Source organism: Barbatula barbatula (assembly GCF_947034865.1).
Source record: "Barbatula barbatula genome assembly, chromosome: 15".
In the NCBI taxonomy this organism is placed as follows: Eukaryota; Metazoa; Chordata; class Actinopteri; order Cypriniformes; family Nemacheilidae; genus Barbatula; species Barbatula barbatula.
Genome location: NC_136778.1, coordinates 6111179 through 6134531, shown reverse-complemented (window position 1 = coordinate 6134531; position 23353 = coordinate 6111179). Strand labels below are relative to the sequence as shown.

The window sequence follows — 23353 nt, the reverse complement described above, 5'->3', positions numbered from 1 at the left end:
TACTCGACGACTTTCTATCCGGTCCATAGAAAAAAATACACAAAAATCTGAATAATAAATAAAACTTCAATTGGTGTTAAAAACCCACGACCTTCTCTTCTCACATGCAGTGATTTCGAACACCTCACCATGCAGTGACTTCACGCACCTCGATATGTTTGAAGACCTTGAGGAAATGTTAGTCCGATAAGAATTGAATGCTTTACCTCTGTTTAGCCAAATTCAAAAGATATTTGGATTAAATCATCCCATGCGAGCTTTTCTTCAAGTTATCGATGTTTTAATGTACATTGCTAACTTTATTCTATAAAAAAGTGCATGTATTGTAAGATGGTAAAAAACCTTTATGTGTCCTTGGCTTGTTGTTGTTCTATTATGTCTTCATCTTTTTTGTTCTCTGTTACAGTACCACCCACGTCATTGCTCTAAGGAATAGGGATCAAAACCACTGTTGTGGTTACCGTAATGTGAGATTGATCATGAGATAGCGCCACCTATCGACTAACATTCAAAGCAGCAAATGTCAGTGTGCTGACCTGGGTCGTAAACATTTTGTAAATTCGTGTTGAACTTAAAATGAAAGACTGCAAAAAAAGCTGTGGAAGATATGATTTTGGTAAATAAACTTAAACCACAAATCTATGTTGATGCATTGTTCAAATAAATTATAACAAATTATCCAAATCTGGGTTTTAGTTCAAATAAAATAAAATAATTTGGGACGTGGAACCTTTTAAATCAGTGGTCAGATTGCCTTACTTCCAGGACATGAAAAAGGTTTTCAAACAATGCAATTATGGATTTTGTTCAAACATCTGAAATCAATGCCAACTTGCGTATCATAAAATGTAAAAACAAATGTAAGGATAAGTGTTTTAATGTTAATATTAATTCAGAATAAAGTGAAGCAATAAAACAAAGGCAATACACAACCTATGAATATTAAACTAAAATAGGCTACACTACAAGACTTTTGCTCAGATTTTCAGTCTGGACTTGCAGAAATCGTGTAGTGTATTTCAGCCTTAAGGAACGTGCAAACTAACATTAAGCCCATTACAAAATATAGATATAGAACCACAATAAGCGAAATCATGAAACCCTTTCCTTGTAGCTTTAGTAGCAAAATGTTCTTCAAAGTCATTACGCATGCACCAATCTGAAATAAAAATACCCCCAACCAAACATATGTTTTGTGTATAGTTTTATAGGGCAACAATGTAACATGTTTAGTTGATTCTGTCAATGAACATTTTTATATATTGAGCTCAAATGAACAGCGCGTTTGTTTGTCGTACTCTTTGTCGAGTCGGCTACAATGATGATTACGGTAGATCACGCCCATGTCCTTTCAGCTCAGTTATGCTCGGGAGGGGTTTAGCACCAAAGGCGCTATAGGACTGTTTTGCCGGTAGAAAGACGCAGAGACACCGCGTTTGTGCGCAAGACGGAGAAGGACGCTGGGTTGCATATCGCGGGTTAAACAGCACATTTTTACCACAAAGTCCTTTGTTTTTAAATATAGCGAGACCATCTACACTAATACGACAACATGAGCGAAATCAACGTAAAAAAGCTCAAGGTAAACGAGCTGAAGGACGAGCTCAAGAAGCGTCAACTCTCCGACAAGGGATTGAAGGCCGAGCTAATGGAGCGGCTACAGGCCGCGCTCGACGCCGAGGCCTTGGCCGGAGATGACGAGGAACAGCCTGCAGAGGAACAACCCGCAGAGGCACAACCCGCAAAGGCACAAGAAAACGAGGCCGATGGGGATGGCGTTGCCCCCAAACACGAAGATGTGGGAGAAGAAGCTCCGGATGCAGAGGGAGAAAGCATGGAGGCCGAAGAACAAAATGGAGACAACGCCGAGGCTGCAGCTGTAGTGGGCGATGGTGAGGACCTCGGTCAAGACGACGAAATGGGTGAAGAGGACGATGGGGATGCCGGGGTGCAAATGGAGAAAGAATTTGACGAGGAGGAAGACGACGATATCATAGACAAAATTGACGAAGACGACGGTGAGCCAGAATCCCACCCAGAAGAGGGTGAGTTTTGCGTTGGTATTGTTTTTTCTTGAACGCCGAGAGCGTCGTGTATTCACGTGCACTTTGAAGCCGGCGATGCCGTCGCTTAGCATTGGGGTTAGCCGTTAGCCACTGGCTTTTGTGTGAAGGGCGTGCTAGCTAGCGTGCTAAATCACGTTTGCTTCACTTTTTTCGCGCGAATTTGTGCTATGTGCTAGTTACCCATGCGGTGTATATTTGTCGTATACGGATGTCGATTTTGACTTTTGTTTGACTCTGGTAGAAATTCTCAGCAAACGTAACTGTTACCCCAAACCATTCACGTGAGCTTTTCGGCGTTAGCGGATTGTTGGCGAAGTCATATTTTAACAGTGTGCTTTAAAGTTATATTTTAAGTGCGTTCCATAGTAGTTAAATGCTATTGTTGTTCCGGTGGTTTAGTCGGTTTATAGTTCGGTTAACTAGTTTATTGTCTGAGAATGTTCTCGTTGCATGCTCGATGCGGGCCGCGCACGCTTACGCTGCAGAAATTCTGAGGATGTGGGCAATATGTGCAGGCAATATTGTTAAATTAATGTATGATCGGCAATTGAAACAGTTAGGATTGCTATCCGGATGGTGGAAGAATACGATCGTTCAAATGAATAGACTTTCATTCAAAAGAAAGGGGTATTTCGTTTTTGTTACTGCGTCGTAATCTACCCCCGCGCAGGGTCACATTAGGTAACTAACTGTTGCTGTATCTGCTTTTTTGTTGCAGGGATTTGTTGTAAACGTTGGCGGGTTAGAATGTTAAACAAACAAACCCTCCTTTGAGTGCATAACATATTTTAGAGAACCAACAAATACAATGCAATTAGTCGTCTCTGGTTTTTGCAACAAGACCAGAGCTCGTAGTTATTCTACAGGTTGGTTTATGAATGTCATGATGATATTGCCAAGCAAACTATTCTGTCTGATCAGAGGTGGTTGGTTCATTTTGCATTACTCTGGAGAGTCCGAGCACTCCTAGTCGTGTGGGCCACCCTTAAACCCAGGGTCCAACACGTCGGGGCATTTCATTACTGTTTGTTTTATTTTCAAAGGGGATGCGGACAAAGACAACAGTGCTGATCAGAAGAATAAGAAGGGTGTTAAGAGACGCCGGGAGGAACATGGAAGGGGCTACTTTGAATTTATTGAAGAAAGCAAATACAGCCGGTAAGGATGGAAAAAAATGGCCTTCATTATACCTGAAGTGCCACTTTTAATATATATATATTGGCTTTAAGCGCCAATACCTTACCTTTACAATACAACCCTCATCTACCTCTTAAGGCAAAGCTCTGTTTGAGGGTCATTCCTGGCTAATAAACACACATTGCCTTCTGCACAAGCAATGAGATAGTAAGCATCTGTAATTTTAAAGAGCGCTCAGATGGAAAACATGTGTATATTTATTATTACACACGATATTGCGCGTGTGGCGATTCAGAAAGCGAACAAAGGATGCGGCTTCTGTCATGGCGGAGGGGGAGGGGCAGCGACGTACACTTTATATTGCCCATTAGTAATGACTGGGGGTAGTTATGTGAGGGTGGTTGGGGTTGTTTTTCAAGCTTTGGATCTGCCATCGTCGTGTGTATGACAGGTTGTTTTTACTTTATCGGTGTATTTTTTTTATGATGCTGCTTTCTTGTTATCTGGTTCTTTGTCAAGTGTAATTGTTTAGATGTTTGAGTGTGTTATGTTCTTTAAAGAATGAAACTTTGTAGCTATACATTTGTATTTGTTTTTTTAAGAAGATAATTTTTTCTTTTGACGTTTTTTTTTGTTCCTGATCAATAGGTAAGTACCACCAAACCGTTGCAGAGGGCCATATTGACATGGTCATTTTAGGATGTATGTACTTTTTTTGAAGTGTTTGGTATTTGACAAAATTTGTAGATGGGACATGTTCATTAAGAATGGTCTTGCTTAGTTTCAGAATGCTAAGTTGCATGAAGTAGATTCATTGATAAAAAATGCTCATAGTGCTCATGCACAGATTGAAGAATTTGCTCTGTGTTTTAGAGATGTTTAGCAAAAACAAGATAATCCCGACGCAATCTCATGTATTTAAGTTTCAGCCGATGGGCTACTTGAGCATAAAACATTAAATCTAGCAGTATTTGTTCACGACAATCAAGTTCAATCTACTATATTGCTTAAGCCATAAAGGCTATATAATGTATTACGGAAACTTACATATGTTAGTCTTAAAAGAATATTGCCACTTGAAGAGTCTGTTACCCTATAGGCAAACGCAAGACAAAACGATGTGAAAGTAAGTTTTATATAACCTTCCCAAACAGATCTGAATGCAAAATTGACCCCCTCCTTAGATCATAGCAGCCTTTTTGCACTTAGATTAATAATGTGAAACCTGGAAAAAATAAATAAGTCGTAAGCCGAACAGATAAGCAGTAGTGTTCATTTGTAAAGAGCACCATTGTAATATAATGTACGTGCACTGTTGATGCTGCTGTGTCCATACAGAAGGACCAACCTTGGCATGAGCAGCATGCCAGCCTTCTCTGTCATTTCTTATCATTTCTCAGTTTGTTGATGGCTTATTGGCTGCATTTCAGGTCCAAGTCTCCCCTGCCACCTCTGGAAGAAGAAGATGAAGAGTTTGATGACACTCTGGTCTGTCTGGATCCTTGTGAGTGCTGCTTATATTTAGAGTTTTTTGGACAAAGATTTCACAGACAAGGGCTGTGTAAAAAAACGGGTTTGTGTTTAAACTAATGTATATTGTCTCCTTTAGACAATTGTGACCTTCATTTCAAAGTCTCCCGGGACCGCTACAGCGCCTCCTCTCTTACCATGGAAAGTTTTGCTTACCTTTGGGCAGGTGGCCGTGCTTCGTATGGTGTGAACAAGGGCAAAGCATGTTTTGAAATGAAGGTGATTACTGCTCCACTCTATGTACTTTGTTTAATAAAGAAAAGATGAATTTGGGTTTGGAACCAATTTAATGCATTATTTATACACGTCTTCTGCAATTACAGATCACAGAGAAAATTCCAGTTAAGCATGTAAACAGCAAAAGCATGGATGTCCATGATGTCCTTATTGGCTGGTCTCTGGCTAATGGAACTCTTTTACTTGGTAAGCACGGCATCTGATGTATTACTGATGCAGAGTTTGCTTGCAGTAATGCTTCCATGGCTGTAATTATGACCCATTTTCATAGAACATGTGTGACTTTACTGTTCTAGGTGAGGAGGACAATTCCTACTGTTATTCCAGCAAAGGAAAGAAGACCACAAATTGTGTGACCGAAGACTACGGGGAGAATATGGAAGAGAATGATGTCATTGGCTGCTTTATTGTAAGATCACTTGATTTTCCTTTGGTTTAAGTATGTTCCTATATTATATTATATTAAATTCTATATGTTTTTTTCTACCTTAGAATTTCGAAGAAGCAGAAGTGGAAATTTCGTATTCCAAAAATGGCAAGGACCTTGGTGTGGCTTTCAAGGTCGATAAGGAATCCTTGGCTGGAAAAACGTTGTTCCCTCATGTTCTCTGCCATAACTGTGCTGTTGAGTTCAATTTTGGTCAGATGGAGACCCCGTTCTTTGCTCAGGTGGAGGGCTTCACCTTCCTGCAGCAAATTCCTCTGGATGTGCGGGTCAGGGGACCCAAGGGACCGGAGACCAAGAAAGATTGTGAGGTATGAGTTTTTAAGCCTTTAAACTTCCGCAAAATGTATAAATGTTATTCTGGTTTCCAATGATTGAATGATTATTAAGTTAATGTGATCACCGTCTTTGTTTTTAGGTGATTGTTATGGTTGGCCTGCCTGGAACTGGAAAGACTGCATGGGTGAAGAAACAAGTCGAAGAGAACCCTGGGAAGTACAACATCCTTGGCACCAATACCATATTGGAGAAGATGATGGTGAGAATTATTCATTAATCTTGTCTTAACTTCCTTGTTTTTCTCGTATCTAATTTCCTCTTGTGGTCTTAGATTGGCGCAATGAAACGACAAGACAAAGACACGACAAAGCTTTCTGCCATCTCCCAGCGTGCTCCTCTGTTCCTGGGCAAGTTCATTGAAATTGCCGCCCGTAAAAAGAGAAACTACATCTTGGATCAGACGAATGTCTCTGCTCCGGCCCAAAGGCGAAAGATGTGTCTTTTTGCTGGCTTTCAGCGCAAAGCTGTAGTGGTTTTCCCCACAGATGAGATCTACAAGGAGAGGACACAGAAGAAAGCAGAAACTGATGGCAAAGATGTACCCGAGCATGCTGTTCTTAAGATGAAGGGTAAGGCATGAGGTCACATCTCTCCTTTACACCCCTTTTATTGTTGTTCTTATTAAAAGGCATGTATAGTTGAATCATTAGAGAGACAATTTGTTGCCCGTTATCTTTTTAACAGGTATTTACACACTACCTGAAGTAGGGGACTGCTTCTCAGAGGTCACCTACGTGGAGTTGCAGAAGGAGGAAGCCACCAAACTTTTAGAACAATACAAGGAAGATAGTAAGAGTGCTTTGCCACCAGAGAAGAAAGTCAACCAGGGTGCTGTTACCCCTAAAAAGCCTAGTGGTCGTGGAAAAGGGCCCAAGAATCAGTTTGGACGGGGTGGTGGTCCAGGCCCTCGTGGTGGTAGGGGTGGCTTCCAGAACCGTGGAAACTTCAGAGGAAGTAAGAGTCTGTTTTTGATGAATAAAAGATTAAAGTTTTGTTTTATTGTAACTATTATGTCTATAATAGATTAATAAGAAGTTAAATTAAACAAAAAAAGTCAGAAAAGCTTTAAACATGCAATTGTCTCTTTTCCGTTTCAGTGCCAGCACCTCGTGCTGGTTATAACAGACCTTTGCATGGCTTCTTGCCACCGCCACCTGCCTTCCGAGGTGGATTTCATAACCGGGGCAACTTTAATCGAGGTGGTGGAATGCCTAACCGGGGTATGGCTCCAAGAGGTGGATTCAGGGGTAACATGAATAACAGAGGTGGAGGAATGTCCCGTGGAGGACATGCACACAGAGGAAACATGAATCGTGGTGGTGGACAAGGTGGGCCTAGCCAAAGAGGAAACTTCCAACAGGTTGGTTAAGATTTTCTAAAATGTAGGAGAGCTTAGAATGCACAGTTTGATCTGATATCAACATTGAGATTTTTTTTGTTTTGATTCAGAAGCCGCGTGGCAGAGGCAACCAGCAGAACCGTGGTGGTTTTGGCAACAAAAATGGATCTTACGCACAATCCTTCAACCAGAGCTGGCAGCAAGGGGTGAGTTGAATTTGAAACTATACTGTGTAATATAGTGAGAATGAGTGCTAATATTATGTACTATAAAAAGGTCAAAAACAAACCTATCAAAACGTGAGTATTAATGAAAACATCCATAAGACCCAAAGACTTTATAAATAACAATCATCATTGACTAATGAAACTCTTTCTCCTCTTAGTTCTGGAACCAGAAACCATGGAATCAACAGTATCATCCGGGATATTACTGAGCGGACATTTGTATAAAAGACTGGTGGCCTTTGGCGTGGTGAGATGATCAGCCACGGAATAACCATCCACTTTTACGTTTTTTTATTGAAGTCCATTTTTTAATTAGAGAAGCAAGTGACATACAAACATTCCTTCTCTGAAGTGAACATTCTATGTTCTCCATAGATGTGTGATAGGTTCACTCGCTAAGATTTTTGTAAAATGTGTTTTCCCCTTTTGTTTTATATCACATCTTTGAAATTGTTATATCAGGAATTGTTGCATTTGTCTTCTTAGTGGAATGCTTTGAATTTCAGGGTTGTGCATTTTATTCTTTAAAATGTCATTTTTACTAAATGTAAATTATTATTTTCAAGGTTTTTGTAGAATTAAAGTGTTTAAGAATTCCATAGAACCCTAATCGCTTTAGAAGTTTCTGGCAATGAACGCATACATATTTACACTGTATCTCAGCACTATCAGTGAAGGTTTGACGTTGTTCTATATTTACTTTTAACAGATCCAAGTTTGTTTGTGTTTATTATCCCAACCTGTAATAGTTAAACTTCATAGGTTTGCAATAAATGTGCTTGCTTTTCTATGACTTTTATGGCTTTGACTGATATCTTTAACAATCTACATCAAAGGCATTAAAGAGCCTTTGAATGTCAGTCTGGGTTGGCTCTTATTTCAGCCCTTTTAATTGTCTTCCTCTATGCAAAAGACAATTTTTAATGGTTTTTAGTCAAAGTTTATAATGTTTTGAGTATTCAAATGTAAGAACTAACAAAAAAATGCATTGCACAGTTTAAACAAGAGAAATCACATCGAAACTTGGATATTTATTAAACTTGTTCATCATTTTACATATTCAACAAATGCTTTGACTCCTGCTTTGCTGTAGGTCTCAGTTTTGTAAACAATGCCTTGACCTAACAAACTCTACTAACCTAACACAATGCAAGATGTACAGTTCATTTTAAGAAACATTTAGGAGCTACAAATCTACAATGGCTTTCTATTCATTCTTTGGTGTAAATTTGTATTCTCTGAATCCAACAAAATATTAACTTTGCAGAATGGAATGTTTGTAAAAAAGCTTAATGCCAGCCACAATTATACATTTGTCCATTTAACCGTGCACTTAACCGGTTTCTCTGCATGACAGGTGCGTAATATTATTAATACAACTTTACCAATCTTCTGGCCATTTCACTCCAAGACAAACCCTGCTCACATAAAATTCTTGTGACAGTGAATTTTTGCAAAACAAAGTAATTTTGATATGTTTTCAAATGCATAATCAGTGTTCTATTAGATCCAGCTGTAAAATACTGCATAATTTAAACTCGCATCACCATTTTAGAATTCAGTAAATATACAGTTATATGTTGCAGCTCCCAATAGATTGAATTTAATCAAAATCAACTTTTAACGCAGTCGTTAACATGCATCACAATAAGACATAGTGTACATGTACATTAGGACAGGCCCTTGACTCTTTATAATTAATATTGCAAAGGGCAGCTATTTTTACTTAAAAGTTGTGTGATTGCTCCTTATGTAATAATATTAAATAAAATATTTTGTTAAATTGCATACAGATGCAATTGTGTTTTCTGTATTGTTTTTAAAAGTTTTCTGTGGTGAGATTCTGTCCATTCAAAGAAATATGCAGATTTTAAGAGCATGGCATGAGGGAATTTGTGATACTGTTTAACTGTATATAGACCTTGCCTGTGCAAAATACACTATTTTGAAGATGAAGAATTCCTTTATTATACAAAATGTGTTGTGGGGTTTTGTGTTCTGCAGATGGCACATTGTTCAGTTTTTTTTAAATTTGTATGGATCTTTTTGGAAAAAACGAATGTTTCATTTTTTATAGTGTAATAAACCTCTGATGGATGAGATGCAATACGTCATGCTTGCCTCTTTGCTCATTTTGTTCAAATATGTCATACTCAAATTATAGACATTTGCTGCAGTATTTACGTAATTAGATCAAACCATTATTTGCCAGTTGATTATGGAAATCAAACTTAAAAAATTCTGATATTTTTAGGAAACTGTGTTTACCATTTTGAGATTTGAAAGGCTACTCTGCTTATATGAAAAAGGAACAACTTTCTCGCATCTCAATCCCTCTTTTAAACGGAATTGATTTGTTTAATAAGTGTTTACCTGTGTAAACTACTGTATTTACGTCTGCTCTCCATGTGGCCAACTGCAAACATTGGAATATGCAAACCTTGAATTGGTTGACCAAGAGAAAAATACACGGTGTAAATGAAAATAGTTTAATTTATATTCAGTCATAGTGAAATATACAACAAACCCATTCTATTTACTGGTCAAAATATAATATCTACAGATTAATCTCAACACTTGTGTCATATAGAATGCAAAAATAAATGCATATCAACAATATTTACAAATTTATACAAAGTGCTTGATGTATTTTAAGGGTTAAGTTGCCAACACCCTCGATCACTTGTAGTGCGTCAAGTAGACCAGTCGATGACAAAATGGCACTTTCATACAACTGAAATATTATCCATTGCGCATCCACACTTTTCAACAATCATATTTGGGAATTCGGCCACCTCGATCTCAGTATAATCTCCCTTTTTGACTAAATACATCATAGGTAGCGGCGCGCTTTCCACAACCGCGCACTTCCTCTCCCCGTAGCCGTAGTTATGCCTGGGCTGCCGACAGCCGCCCGTGCACCTGAACGCCTGATACCCGGACGGTTCGATGATCCAGTACTGGGTCCATGTGAGTTCTCGGAAATTGATGAAGAATTTTTCCCTGCAGCACATTCCGCTGTCTTTGTTGTTTTCACAGTCGCCACTAGACCTGCAACGCAAATAACAATAATTATTGACAAATTGTCCTCGTTACGCACCTGTTTTGGACGTTCTTCGGAAAACATTGTGATAAAATCATATATTTAACACATAAATTTATGCAACAGTTCTGGCAATTTTTCTATGACGGAGTCATGAAGGAATTGAATATTTGCGTAATATATAATTCATTGCGTTTCGAAACATTGTGAGGTCACCAGAAGCAAAATAATTCACGCTTACCCAAACTCTTCGAGGTTGAGTGTGTAAAGAACAAGCTCGGGGTTTCCCAATGTGTTGTCATTTGGATCTTGAGTTGTGAAGTGGACACACTTTGCCATCTCTGCCGCGTAACTGCCGGGTCTCTCAGCCTCGATCCACACCTCAAGGTGCATGGGCATCTCCATTCTGCTCTTTGACCAATATTGCACCGCCTGGGTGACATCAAAGCTTTTCCAGCCCGTTTCGTGAATGGGAATCAACCTGAGTAGTTGATGGGTGTGATAATTAGTATGCATGCTCCTTAACGCCTATCACTTGTGGCATTACCATAATGAGGAAAGAGTAATGACTGTCTGTGGCCGTCTGCGCTTACCTGGAGTCTACTAGTGAGGTTCGGTTCGACCCGTCATCCAGAAGTTCCACCCAGTAGATGCTCACCCGGGCGTTGTTGACGGGCCTGTGGCCCTTTCTCTCCGGAATGGAGCGCTTATGTGGGGCTTTCTTGAACAGCTTTAGTTCTGCCATCGTCACTTCGCTGTTGTCCGGAATCCTTGATTTCATCTCAAAGACCACACGTTGACGTTTCGTGTCAGAGTATATAAACTCCCCAGAGATGTCTGGAAGAAATATGTAAATAAATAAATAATAAGCAACTACGTTTTCTATAATATTTTATATCATTGTACTGGTTTACAAATATTGCATTTTAAGTTGTGGCATTTCATTCAGCAATAGTATCTTACCTGCATTGCCAGGGATTCCCCTCAGGATGCCCGCTAAGCTCGGAAGAGAGCGGCGTTTCCTTGCATGGTGCAGTTTCAGCATCGAAGTATATTTGTTCTTGATGTGCGCTGGAATCACCAAGTTCTCCAAATCCCTCTTGTGAATTTTCGGAGCCTCGCTAAGTCCCAGTTTCTTCAGCATGGCCTCTTTCATATCTTCGTGAGTGAACCCCTTCACCGTGGTGAAAAGTGCTGCGTAAAGAAGGCAAACGGCGCGGATGGAGGACATCTTTCGCGTAAAGGTGCTGGAGAGGTGGTGAAGCTATCGATTCTCTAGTTGAGATGGCTGGCCTTTGACAGCGGCCTGTCCTTATATGCATCCACCAGACCCCCAGTTGTTCACACTTGGACAAAGGGGGCGGCGACTGACATCAGAAAGAAGGTGATACATAAAAGCTACGTTTTATCTGAGAAATTAATGTAGAACTTCAATCTAAACTGAAAAATATAAGTAAGACTTAATATAATACTATTACAAATGGTAAGTTTTCCACAAAACACGTATAAAGACATGATAGAAAGACAGATAGATTTATGATGTTATAATGTTTCTCTTGTGTTTGATTGTATTCGTAAACTGTAGTTTTGGAGTTATTGTGGGGCAAAACAAACCAACTGCAGTTTGATTGATATTAATTGGACTGCACAATAAAAAACATGATTTTAAAGGTTATCTCCAGATAGATAGATAGATAGATAGATAGATAGATAGATAGATAGATAGATAGATAGATAGATAGATAGATAGATAGATAGATAGATAGATAGATAGATAGATAGATAGATAGATAGATAGATAGATAGATAGATAGATAGATAGATAGATAGATAGATAGATAGATAGATAGATAGATAGATAGATAGATAGATAGATAGATAGATAGATAGATAGATAGATAGATAGATAGATAGATAGATAGCGGACAACATTTTATTATGCAAGGGTCTTTATGAAATACCCACAAAGACCCACATGATTCCTTTGAAATATGGGCAATATAAAAATGTGCACATTTTATTCTTGCATTTAACGATCAGAAAATTGCCACACGATCACATTGTTGTTTATATCGTCTAGACCTACCAGACACAGCGAACCTCAAAGATTCAGCTTGCATATGTTGATGTAGCACCCTTGTTCCTCGTGTGTACATTCCCCTGGACATTGTAAAACATTCTTAGTCTGGCAAGAGTCTGTCAGTTTGGACTTTTCAGTCTCTCTGTCTAACTGCCATTCATTGATCACCCTTGCTGTGGGTCGATCATCATTGGGTGGCCACAGGGATTAGATGTTTATTCCAAGACCACCATCCTTCTACTTGATACACAGATTAAAATTATTAGGCAAACAGACTGTTTAATCCAGGGTTGCAGTACGGATGTGGATTGGGAGGCTCTTCACAGGTTGGTGATTATCTGATTCCATTGCCAGATTTGCCATGCCTTGTTTGGTCACACTAACATTAGAAGAGGGGCTAGTGGCACTGAGGGCCCAGTGTCTTAGTATGTGTATTGGCCCCTCTATTTGCTCTAAGATGTCAGACAGACTAAAGAAGCTCACAGGAAGAACAGATGACAAATGACTGGCTGGAGATGGAGGCAAATTAATGCAATACAAATGCAGAAGCAGACAAAAGAGCTCACTGTTTGAGCCCACAGGAGTATTACCATATCTGGTGTAAGACATTATTATTAGTAGTAGCTATATATTGACATAGTTTACAAAAAGGCTAAATGTTCCTCCACAAATAGATTTCGATTGTTTGCCTGACCATGTTGTATTCTGGACATTACTCAATACCAGGGACATTCGGAATCTGTTTGCACTGAATTAACAAAAAAAAGTCTGCAGATTCTCCATGTCCCTCAATTATGTGGAACAGTTTTAATGCGTCAGTTTAAGGACTAAAATGGAAATAATATAAATGTATAGTGCTCTAAAATTAAATAAACACAATCTGAACATTTATTTTAGTTATATTGTTATTGTTAATAACTATGTAAACTTTCTTGCCACTTAAACAGTCTAGAAACCTTCTTGGCTGCCCATCGGTTAAGTACAATACACATGATTCGTACATCAGTAAATTGAAGTCCTGAAAGATTTTTGCCAGTCTTCTTTTCTTCCCTTGTTATTTTGAGACCCTTTGGTCAAAATAAGTACCATCTAATTCACACGGGTAGTACACCCCTTATCAAAGGACCGAGATACAAGCCAATCAACAAAACATGCGCTAATTAACACCTCTCTACTACATACGAAAGACGCTTCTATTGAAACGCATCCCGCCTCGGTTTGATAAAACAACAAACAATTCAATAGTTGCTTCAGAAAGGTAATGACTGTAAATATTGCTGGGCTCTTTCTGTCAGGGGAATGTCATTCATTATTGTGAAATATAGTATAATCATTTCTGAAAATCTAATATTTCAAGCTAAACGCGCAAAAGTGTTTATTGTACGACCAAATTCTCAAGCTCCATCCAAATTAATAATTGAATGTTAACTTCCTGTTCAACATCCTGCCGGAGTTTGGTTCTAACATCAAATGTTGTTACATGAAAGAAGTGATTAGCACCCTATTATGTCTGGTGTGGCAGTTGTCAGATTCACAGTCATATGAGCGTGTTTATGAAAAAGCCTCATCGAGGTCATGCTTTCAATCGTCAAAACCCTTGCGCGTGAATTGCTGATGCCTATTGTATGTAAAAGAGTGTTTACATCATTGTCTGATGTGGTAAGGTTTTTCCACTATACCGTTTGAAAAATAAAAAACAAGTGAACAGCTGGCAAGTGAATCTTTTTATTAACATGGAGTCGCCTTTCAATTTGCACTAGAGCCTATACAATGCAGCTGATGGCTTTAAGAGAGTTATATTTAGTTAGGGAGATACAAAATACAATCGTATCTCTGCATAGGTTATATTTATATTAAATAGACAAATCGACATGAATTCATGTGCAATTGCATGCACCCGCAGTGTAGTCAATTGGACACAAGAGGGCGAACGTGCGCTGTTTTTAAGAACAACAAAGCTGCATTGTAAACGTTGCCACAACTGACAAAAAAGTAGGCAGTGCAATTTGACCCCACACTTTTCTTTACAAAATGCACGTAGGAAGAAAACGAAACTCATTTAAACATTTTGGAATTACAAAAACATAGTATTTATTGTTATATTATGTTTATTGTGCAAAGTCTAAAGAGAGATGTTTTGACCTTTGTCCAGTGTCTTATTAAAACTTGTTTGTTTGATATCAGGCACTTGTCAGACTTCCCTGTATCTCTTTCCATAACCATTAACAAATAATAATGAAGTGACAATTTGTTAGGCTACTTCAGTCATCAAAAGAACATGACTCATCACTGCACACATTAGACTACCTTTAACGTATAGCTGAAGAGTGTGGTTCCAAAAATGAGATTATCTTTCTGAAATGTTCAAAAAGCATGTTTTTTATTATTTGATGATGCATTTGTTGTGTTTTATTGTGTTAGTTTGTTGTATTTATTGCGTTATTATAGGCTTAAATCAAAACCAACCAACTGCATTTTGGTTGATATTAATTGGAATGCACAATAAAAAATATGATTTTTGAAAACTTTGAAAAACGTAGTTATCTCATTGTGGAACCAAACTCCTCATTTGTATTGTGCTGTTTCTGTGTGTGTTTTAATTCCCCCTATAATTAAACAGTCTACTGTGCTGTGTCTGCAATGAGAGATCAATAAGCAAAATTATATTAAATATATTAAATATGTCTACAAGCACTATATCCCGATTCCTCCTCTCCAGCAGCAGATGCCGTGACGGTCGCCATGATGATGTCGGGTTTTGCCTGCAGCAGCAGCAGCGAGCCGTGAGACGGAAACACGGCGACCGGGAGCAGAAGGGAAGGCAGAGTCCTCCACCGACATGAACGAGGACGCATATTTCCTCCTCCTCCTCCTCGCTACAAATCTTCCATCGACAAGTGCTTATTACCAAACTATTTTTGAAATAAAGGTGCGTCCCCTTCGCCGCCGCGTAGAGGACAACGCGGTTCATATATGAAGAGAGGAATTTAAGGAAAAAAGAGCTTGCTAAGGGTTTCGCAGTCCTGCCAGAGGAGGGGCATATGGGGCTTTGTAGCAATGCAGATCCCGTGCTGCTGATGCGCTTTTGTTACTGCATAATGGATAACCAAGGATATCACCATATCTCAAAGGATTGTTTTAAACTTCTTTGGTGACTTCTTTTATAAAAACGCATCGTTTCAAGGAGAAGCTTATATCAGGAAAAGGAATTCGGCTGGGTTATAGTATACACGTCAAATCCACCGGCCAGGGCAGGGTCGATGGTTGCAAGTTCTCTTTAATGCATCTGCAAATGCATGATGTTGTGGAGTGATATGGACGCACCGGTGCGAAAAGAACCATGACTGATCGTCTGAAGATCGACGATCTTTGTCTACCTTGAGGCTTTAACTTGTTCCCTTTTAAGGGGATTGCTGGCCGGTTGCCCATTTGCAACTGTGGGAGCAAATATTGACCAAACTCTGAGACATCAGCACCGTTTGAAACCATGTCTGGAGAAGTGCGTTTGAAGAAGCTGGAGAAGCTGATTTTAGACGGCCCATCTCAGTCCAACAGCCAGTGCTTCAGCGTGGAGACCTTGTTGGATATTCTCGTTTGTCTTTACGACGAGTGCAACAATTCTCCCCTCAGAAGAGAGAAGAATATTGTGGAGTTCCTAGAATGGGGTAAGATTAATTTCACGTTTAGCTCGCCTTTTATGTCGCGAAAACTGCACATATATTATATTTTGAGGCCCAGTTGTCCCAGTGAATGACGCGCGACAGGCGAATAAGCAATTTTTTTGTTGTCTGACATCGGACAGCTGTTTAAAAGACAAAGTTCCTGTAGGGAAAACTCACTGAGCTCTTTTCGAGGGGGGAACAGGAGTGCAGATGACATCATCGCAGGACTGGTTTGTGCATGAATGTGGAATGCGAGGCTAACGCATCTTCCGGCTGAAACAAGGTGGATACAGTGTAGCCTGCGCAGTGTGCTTTCGGTTGACGCTGATGGCTAAATGGGCCACAAAGAAACTTTACATTTTCAACATTGGAAACGCAGGAATCGCTGAAGTCGAGTCAGACAGCAGTCAAGGCAAAGTTTTATGGGGGCAGAGTTCACGGTGTATCTGTAAATGATCGAAATCTCCAGCAAGTTTCCACGCAATGAATGAACAGAGTAGGAAGGTCTATCAAAGATATGTTTCATTAAACTTCAATCATTTGTTCCCCTCATATCATTCAAAATCTGTATGAAGTAGATCGAAGAACAACACGGGCCCCTATTGACTTCCATCATATCCACACAAAACCACAGACATTTTTCAAAACATCTAATTTTTAAGGTGAATAAATGATGACAGAATTTCGATTTTGGGTTAGCTATGAACTTAAGCGTAAACAAAAGTTTGTTTTAACTTTCTGCCGTCAAATTGTTTAACCTTCTGTCAGGTTTTGAGATCACAGCACAGGTTACGAAAAGCTGCGTTGGTGTCATTGTTTACAGTCGTTTTGACTTTCTGCGTGCTCTGATTTAAATAGAAATGCAAATCCAACTTGCCGTTTTCAGTGTAGCTAGGCCTGTGTTCAGGTACTTGTAGTCCGTGCCAAATACAGTAATAGGTCTACAGATGCAGGCAGGTGCAACACGCTGTGAGCAGGCAGGACGTTGTTTTAGATATTTGGAGATTTTGTGCGTCATTATGTGTGTGTTTGTGTGTCATTATGTGTGTGTTTGTGTGACGGAGTGTGTGAGTGCCCTTTTCCTGTGGGGAGTCTCAATAGGGCAATGCCAGGAAAGTCCACTGTGCCGCTGGACACATGATGTAATATGGGGAAACGGCTGCGCATTGTGTTGGGGGGGGTTAACTATTTAAAGAGTTCACTCATGATTAGCACACATTCACTTGTTTATTCACATCCAAAGTCATAGAGAAGTGTATTGTGACCAAGGTCAAATCTGCTTCATGTCTAGCTTCTTTATGACATACTTACACATTTTAAAGCATTTAGTATTAGATCTGGCCTTACTTTTGAACAGAATGTAGATGAGGGGATATATTTGGCTGGTTGCTCTGGTTTTCATCTTTAAAGGGAAGTTCAAACAACCTTTGAGGAGCAATTGGTTGCTCATGCTTTAGGAAAGAAGTCAGAGATGAGCATCCCACATTTAGCGCTGATGGATTGTAATAGGAGCCTTGAGGCCATCACAATGTGCCATAACGTAATGAGAATCACATGTACGTTGAGGCGAAGACACCAAGCTGAAATTATATGCAAAACCCCCCGGAATGTGTCGGTCCTCGAGAGAAATACGCATAATGAATGATACATTCACATTTTCTTTGCTTTGCCAACCAAGTCTAGACTATTGACCCAGAGCTATGTCGTATTGTTCTAAATATTTTTTTCATTGTGAAAGCATGAATTCATGATGGCTTCCTGGGCTGTTCGCTCAAATAGATCTACAGCCAGCTGGCAGCATGCTTTTCACTCTTTTTCCCTTGACTGACCCTATAGAAGATTGGAGGCAGCTCGGGGAATGTTTGACAGGGTTTTCCACATGATACATTCATAAAGCAGAGACGTATTTTACATCGGTAATCCCTCAGACTCACCACGTTCCAAACCTCAGAGAATTTCGACTGTTGTTTATGGCTAACACATCTGTGTTACAGCAAATCAGATTCAATTTAAAGGGACAGTTCACCCAAAAACTCATTATGTATTCCCCCTCTTGTCATGTGAAAACTGTATGACTTTATTTCTACTGTAGAACACAAAAGAAGATATTTTGAATCAGGGCTGCAGGATCATTGGTAAAATGATAATCAAGATAATATTTTTATCACGATTGATAAACACGTTTATTTTGTCAGTTTAGAACTTTTTTTTGTTAAGGTTTTTTAGGCCTGTACTTTACAGTCAATGAATATGTTATAATCTGAATTATAAAGATCATCCATCTTAACCCGCCACCACAAGGAAATCTTGCTACTCATTTTTTGATTTCTTTTTTGTAATAAAAAATAACTGTTGGTCCTTTTTAGGAGTTTTGTGTTTTCTTTTAAAACATATCACAACGATTATGCTCAATTATTGGGGGAAGCATAAATCATTAACTCGATTAAAAAACAGATGAATCATGGAGCCCTATTTTGAATAATGTTAGTAAACGAACAACGTGGTGGTTCACGGACAATCTGCACATAGTCGTAATCGTCGCAATATCATGGCCACAATTGATGGGACGAGACACACGATATATAGTGAAAATCGCAATTAACCGGTCCGTGCAGTATATAAAAATATAGATATTAGAAAATATTAGAAAAAATTACACCATGGTAGTAGTATGATATTTAAATTTATTTTCAATACTTTTGAAAATGGTGTGAATTTCATGGAATATAAATTTGGTAACCTTCGAATTCCATTCACAAAAGTATTTGTGTCTTAAACTAGGGTACTGCCACAGTAATTCTTTGTTCAGAATATGTATAGCTCCTCTGACAAGTTACAATACTACTACCAAACTCCAAAAATAACGCCTCTGCAATGTATACCTCTGAATGCATTGTGTCTCGCTGTCACAATACCGTTTCTCTCACAGAGGGCTTGGCTCACATCGCATCGCTCAGCTGTAATAGTATGGTTTAAAGCCAAAGATTTCACCTCATCTCCCTCATTGGTTGCTTTTCACCCCTTTCCCCGTTCCTCTGCACTTTCCTTTCATCACCGCACCCTCCAGCGTGCTTGCTCTCATGCAGGAACATCTTATTTAGTGCTGACATTATACACACAGACTCCCGCCCATGCCTAAAGCTGTGGTATCCAGCAATCTTGGAGCGAGACTTGTTTCCATTGTCGTCTATTTCTTGTAATTCATTCTAGACAGATGTTAAGTGTTTCGCTAATAGAGATGTGGCATTCAAGATAAAGTCTTGTGTGCGCGTTGGTGCTCTGAGATGCTTGTAGATGAAAATTGCCGCACTCCACTTAGACTAAAGCCAGATCGGTATAGAAGTGCTGACTCAGGGCTTTGGCTCTTTGCTAGGGTGATGTGCAATGTGAGCGGGTGAGCAGCTGTTTGGTGCCCACGCTGGCACGCTCTGTCCTCTATCTCTCTCTGCCTCCTCAGTGCATCCCAGGTCTCAGCGAGCGTCTGAGTCAGTCTGACAATGCAGAACGGCCGGAAGTGTTCTGTCCCATCGGGAGCTGCTGTGAGGCTGCATGCAGGCGAGCGCCTTTCCTAGTCTGCCTCCTGATTTATGTGACTTAATACTTTGTGTGTGTGTATTTTTGGTGAGTGCGGTGCTGGTATGCCCTTGAGCTTTGATGCATTAGAACAACTGATCCAGATCCCGATGCTAGCGCATACAATGCTTAGCTGTGGTACTCAGCATGACCAATAGATTTGACCCCAATGTTCAATAGGCAAATAATACAACCCATCGTGTGAAAATATGTTGGATGTGCCACTGACAAGCCGCCTTGCCTCCATTCTACCAAATGTCTCGCAACATCCCAATTCCACCCTGCCTTCACACCAATAGCCAGTTTCACCTCAGCACTGGGGGGGTATGTTCCTGGTCAGGGGGCAGGTGCTCCGAGTTTGGGGAGAATCATCAAGCTTGGAACCTTCGCTGCGGGACAGCACGGACCAAATACGCATACTATCTGTCCCACCTTATTATCTGCTCGGCGAACTCGTAAAACACACCATGAAGAAATCCTGTGGTTGGTTGTAGGGATTTTTGTCTGTTGTTTAGCCTGTAAACAGCGCAACGTTAGCCATTTTGATGGTATTAGCCAAGCTCATCACATCTGCAATTTGCTAAATGACCCCTACGCTTCAGTAACTACAACGCACTTGATGACGGTATTTCATGAGCTTTCCAAGTTGCAATCGTCCAAGTATTTTTAGGATAATAACTCCTGCATGTTACCAACGCAGTGCCCGTGCAATGAATAGTTTAGCTGAATTGCTGTAATAGCAGCTTGGCCGTAAAGTAGTTTACACTTCGCAATAAAGGTGTTTAAATAGATCGAAATCGGCTGTTGATAAGCATCATGCATGCTTCAAGTCTCAGGTAAAACAGGACTTAAATTATTTATTTAACCAAATTGACCGATCAAGATTTGTACAGTCAAGACAAATTAGCCTTGGCTACAAGAAGATCTTTCAAACTGGAGCTTCAAAACCTGAGCATTCATTTCAGTTGGGAAGTGGCACGCTTGGTTTTCCTTATGTTCTCAGTTTATGCGTCTCATCCAGTTTGTCACAATAAAATGGCAATTGGGAGTGAGATAGGTAAGACAACAAATAGTGTTCGATACTTATAGTGCTGCATCATTATTGACTCAAGGTTTTTATTGGGGGGGGGGGGGTGTTTGGCACCAAGGCAGTAGACTAGATTAAAGGGACTAGTGATGGCTGTCACATAAATATATCAAGGTTAGAGATGAGTTCTCTTATTATGAGTGCTGTCAGCATGTATTGGGCCCGCTGCGGGGGCGAGGAGGAAGGGCATGGGTGCAAGGAGATGCTCATTAAATGGGGGATGGGTTCTCAAATACGAGTCTGTATTTATAATTCAGTGTGTTTTTGGAAAGCATACACCTTGAGATTTAATTTGGGTAAGGGTTTTGGTTGTTAACTCATTCTGTTCCGTAATGCAAGAAGAATCTAAATAAGGAAGACTTTGCGATCGATACGGTATGCAGGTGTCAGCTGTCCAGTCAAGCTGAAAGAACATGCTCCCCCAAACCTGTCTGTCATTAGTCGATGTGTTTTGCAACATCTTTTCGTTTCTTTGAAAACCAATCTGCTTTATTTGTAGTCTTGTGTACATTTGTTCAAGGAGCTGTCGGAACATGTTTCGCCGTAATGCATATTTGCAGGATACTTAGTTTTCAAGTCCCAACACCTTTTCTCTGACACCTTTACTCTGAATGTTATAATTAGTAGTTGTTTCCAGCCTTAGGGATTGTGGCCCAGAAAGTGTTTTCGGTGGAGGACTGCTGAGATGTATATGCTCAATATTTTTGCCTTTTTTATTTGTTCTCTGTGCTTAAAATTAAGGTTAATGCCAGATATAATCTGAATGTTTTTTTCATGGCATTTGTGAAGCCCTGTTGGGCTATTTGCTTGTGTGCATTGTGTAGTAAGTTGTGAAACAAGCTTAAGATGTTTTTTATTGGATAAAAATGCATTTTTATACGGAATGACTTTTGCACTTTGCTGTTTGGCGTTAACCTTTACTCGGCCATTTAAATAGTAACTTAATCTGGTAATTATTACATTGGAAAGAAATTGCCCTGCATTAAAGTAATTGCATAAAATAAAAGATGATTTATGTCAGTTAATTCTGTCATTATTTACTCACCCTCTTGTCATTTCAAACCTGTATGGCTTTCTTTCTTAAGCAGAACACAAAAGAAGATATTTTGTAGAATGTAGAACAGCGGTGGTACCCTCTCACTTCCATTGTATGGACACAAAAAAGTGCAAGTCAATGGGTACTGCCGTTGTTGGCTTACGACTTTTCTTACGATGTTTCTGTGGAAGAGAGTCATACAGGTTTGAAATGACAAGAGCAATGAATCAATAAATGTTCATTGAGTAAATGAGGCTTTTTTTTCACAGACAAAACACACATCATCTCTAAGATATGCCTGCAGCGGCGATGATACAATGAGATTTACAATAAGCCCACCTTACTTGCGTATAGATTTGGGCGTTCTTGGTCAAATCATACCACGAAATGACGTACATTCGTGGGGGTGTGGTTACATGAGGCGTTTCAGGCAGGTCTGGCTGAGCATTCGCTGTTAGATAGAATGCTTCTTTTGTTTCGACACTCCCATTACAAATTGCAGCTTGCTAATGCGGATTGATGCTTGTTTATAATGGGAGTACACTGGACACACCGTCTAGCCACAATGACATTTTCACATGTTCCTGCAGTTGATTCGGGATTTCGTTAATGATGATTACGATGACAGTGATGATAGTTTGAATGTATTCAATGGGAGGTGAAGTTTCCATGGTTACGTTCGCCTATGGGTCTTTTAGTCAGTCGAGGTAGGAAACGTCCAGCTGGAGTTTATTCAGAGCCCTGTTCTCACAGAATGCGGTAGAGTAGGGTTACATCTACTGTGACATATTTTGCCACGGGGAGGTGAGTCAATGGTATTATTTTGGCTGGAAAACTCATGCAAATCTAATACCGGTATTTTACAGTGCTGCCGATATAGTGTAAGAGTACAGCAGTGTGTAAAAGTCTTACCCGGCTTGTGTGTCAATGTCATCTTGTTGGATAACTATGTAGCCTTCTCTGGGGAATATTAAAACCATTCTGCTTTTCTTCTAAGTGTATTAGGTTCTGAGTAATGGTAGTGCTCATTTTATTGATATCTTTAGTGTCAGATGGACCAATATCATACACTTCTCTGATTTCCTTAACAAAGACAGTGTTGTTTGTTTCCTTGGATCTTGTGTTGTTGCAAACGTATAGACCACTTCGCAAGTGTAACACTGGTCCAGATGCACTTCTGGTTTCAGTTTTTAACTTAACGTTACATATATGATAAAATCTTTATCCGTTTTACATTTTGATTCCGTTATAAATGATCTGTTGGCTGCATATTGTTGAAATGTTTGTGCAGTATTAAAAAAGTGAAACAGGAAGCTCTTTTGGACCAGCAATGTTTACCTTCTACGAAGTGGTCTTTTTTCTTCTGTGGAACACAAATAACATTTTATAGGAAGTATTCTTGCTCATGTCATTTCAGAATTGTATTATTTTTTCTGCAGAACGCAAAAGGAGATATTAAAAAAAATGTTGGTAGCCAAACAACACTGGACCCCATCGACTTCCATTGTATGGACACAAAACCAATAAAACATTTTAGTGCTCAACAGAAAGA

General features: G+C 39.6%; 3 protein-coding genes across 11 annotated transcripts in view; 2 read left to right on the top strand and 1 right to left on the bottom strand.

Moving 5' to 3' along the window:
- The first annotated feature begins 1235 nt into the window (after positions 1 to 1235).
- Positions 1236 to 9422, top strand: hnrnpub (heterogeneous nuclear ribonucleoprotein Ub). 2 transcript variants are annotated; one of them, XM_079474734.1, is made up of 13 exons: positions 1236 to 2018; positions 3110 to 3224; positions 4634 to 4707; positions 4813 to 4952; positions 5057 to 5156; positions 5267 to 5379; positions 5463 to 5726; positions 5834 to 5953; positions 6026 to 6323; positions 6439 to 6708; positions 6852 to 7114; positions 7204 to 7299; positions 7479 to 9422. In XM_079474734.1, exons 1-13 carry the CDS (start codon positions 1553 to 1555, stop codon positions 7527 to 7529), a joined length of 2370 nt encoding a protein of 789 aa, XP_079330860.1. In that variant the 5' UTR covers positions 1236 to 1552; the 3' UTR covers positions 7530 to 9422. The 2 variants fall into 2 exon arrangements, with proteins under 2 accessions (XP_079330860.1, XP_079330859.1); XM_079474733.1 differs by having other exon boundaries at positions 1236 to 2045.
- A 624-nt stretch (positions 9423 to 10046) lies between these two features.
- On the bottom strand, positions 10047 to 15414 carry lft1 (lefty1; the record flags this gene model as incomplete). The annotated part of the gene is given in 6 exon segments (XM_079474838.1): positions 10047 to 10371; positions 10605 to 10844; positions 10957 to 11200; positions 11327 to 11557; positions 15133 to 15138; positions 15141 to 15414. Coding segments are annotated over 6 exon segments (1320 nt in total).
- Positions 15263 to 23353, top strand: part of cdc42bpab (CDC42 binding protein kinase alpha (DMPK-like) b) — a 42231-nt gene continuing 34140 nt past the window's right edge. For 4 of the 8 annotated variants that reach the window (XM_079474835.1, XM_079474832.1, XM_079474834.1 and 1 more), the window contains exon 1: positions 15263 to 16108. In XM_079474835.1, the coding sequence (XP_079330961.1) occupies positions 15931 to 16108 (178 nt within the window). In that variant the 5' untranslated portion in view covers positions 15263 to 15930. The remainder of the gene's footprint in view (positions 16109 to 23353) is intronic. The other 4 variants (XM_079474837.1, XM_079474833.1, XM_079474836.1 and 1 more) reach the window with 1 other exon arrangement.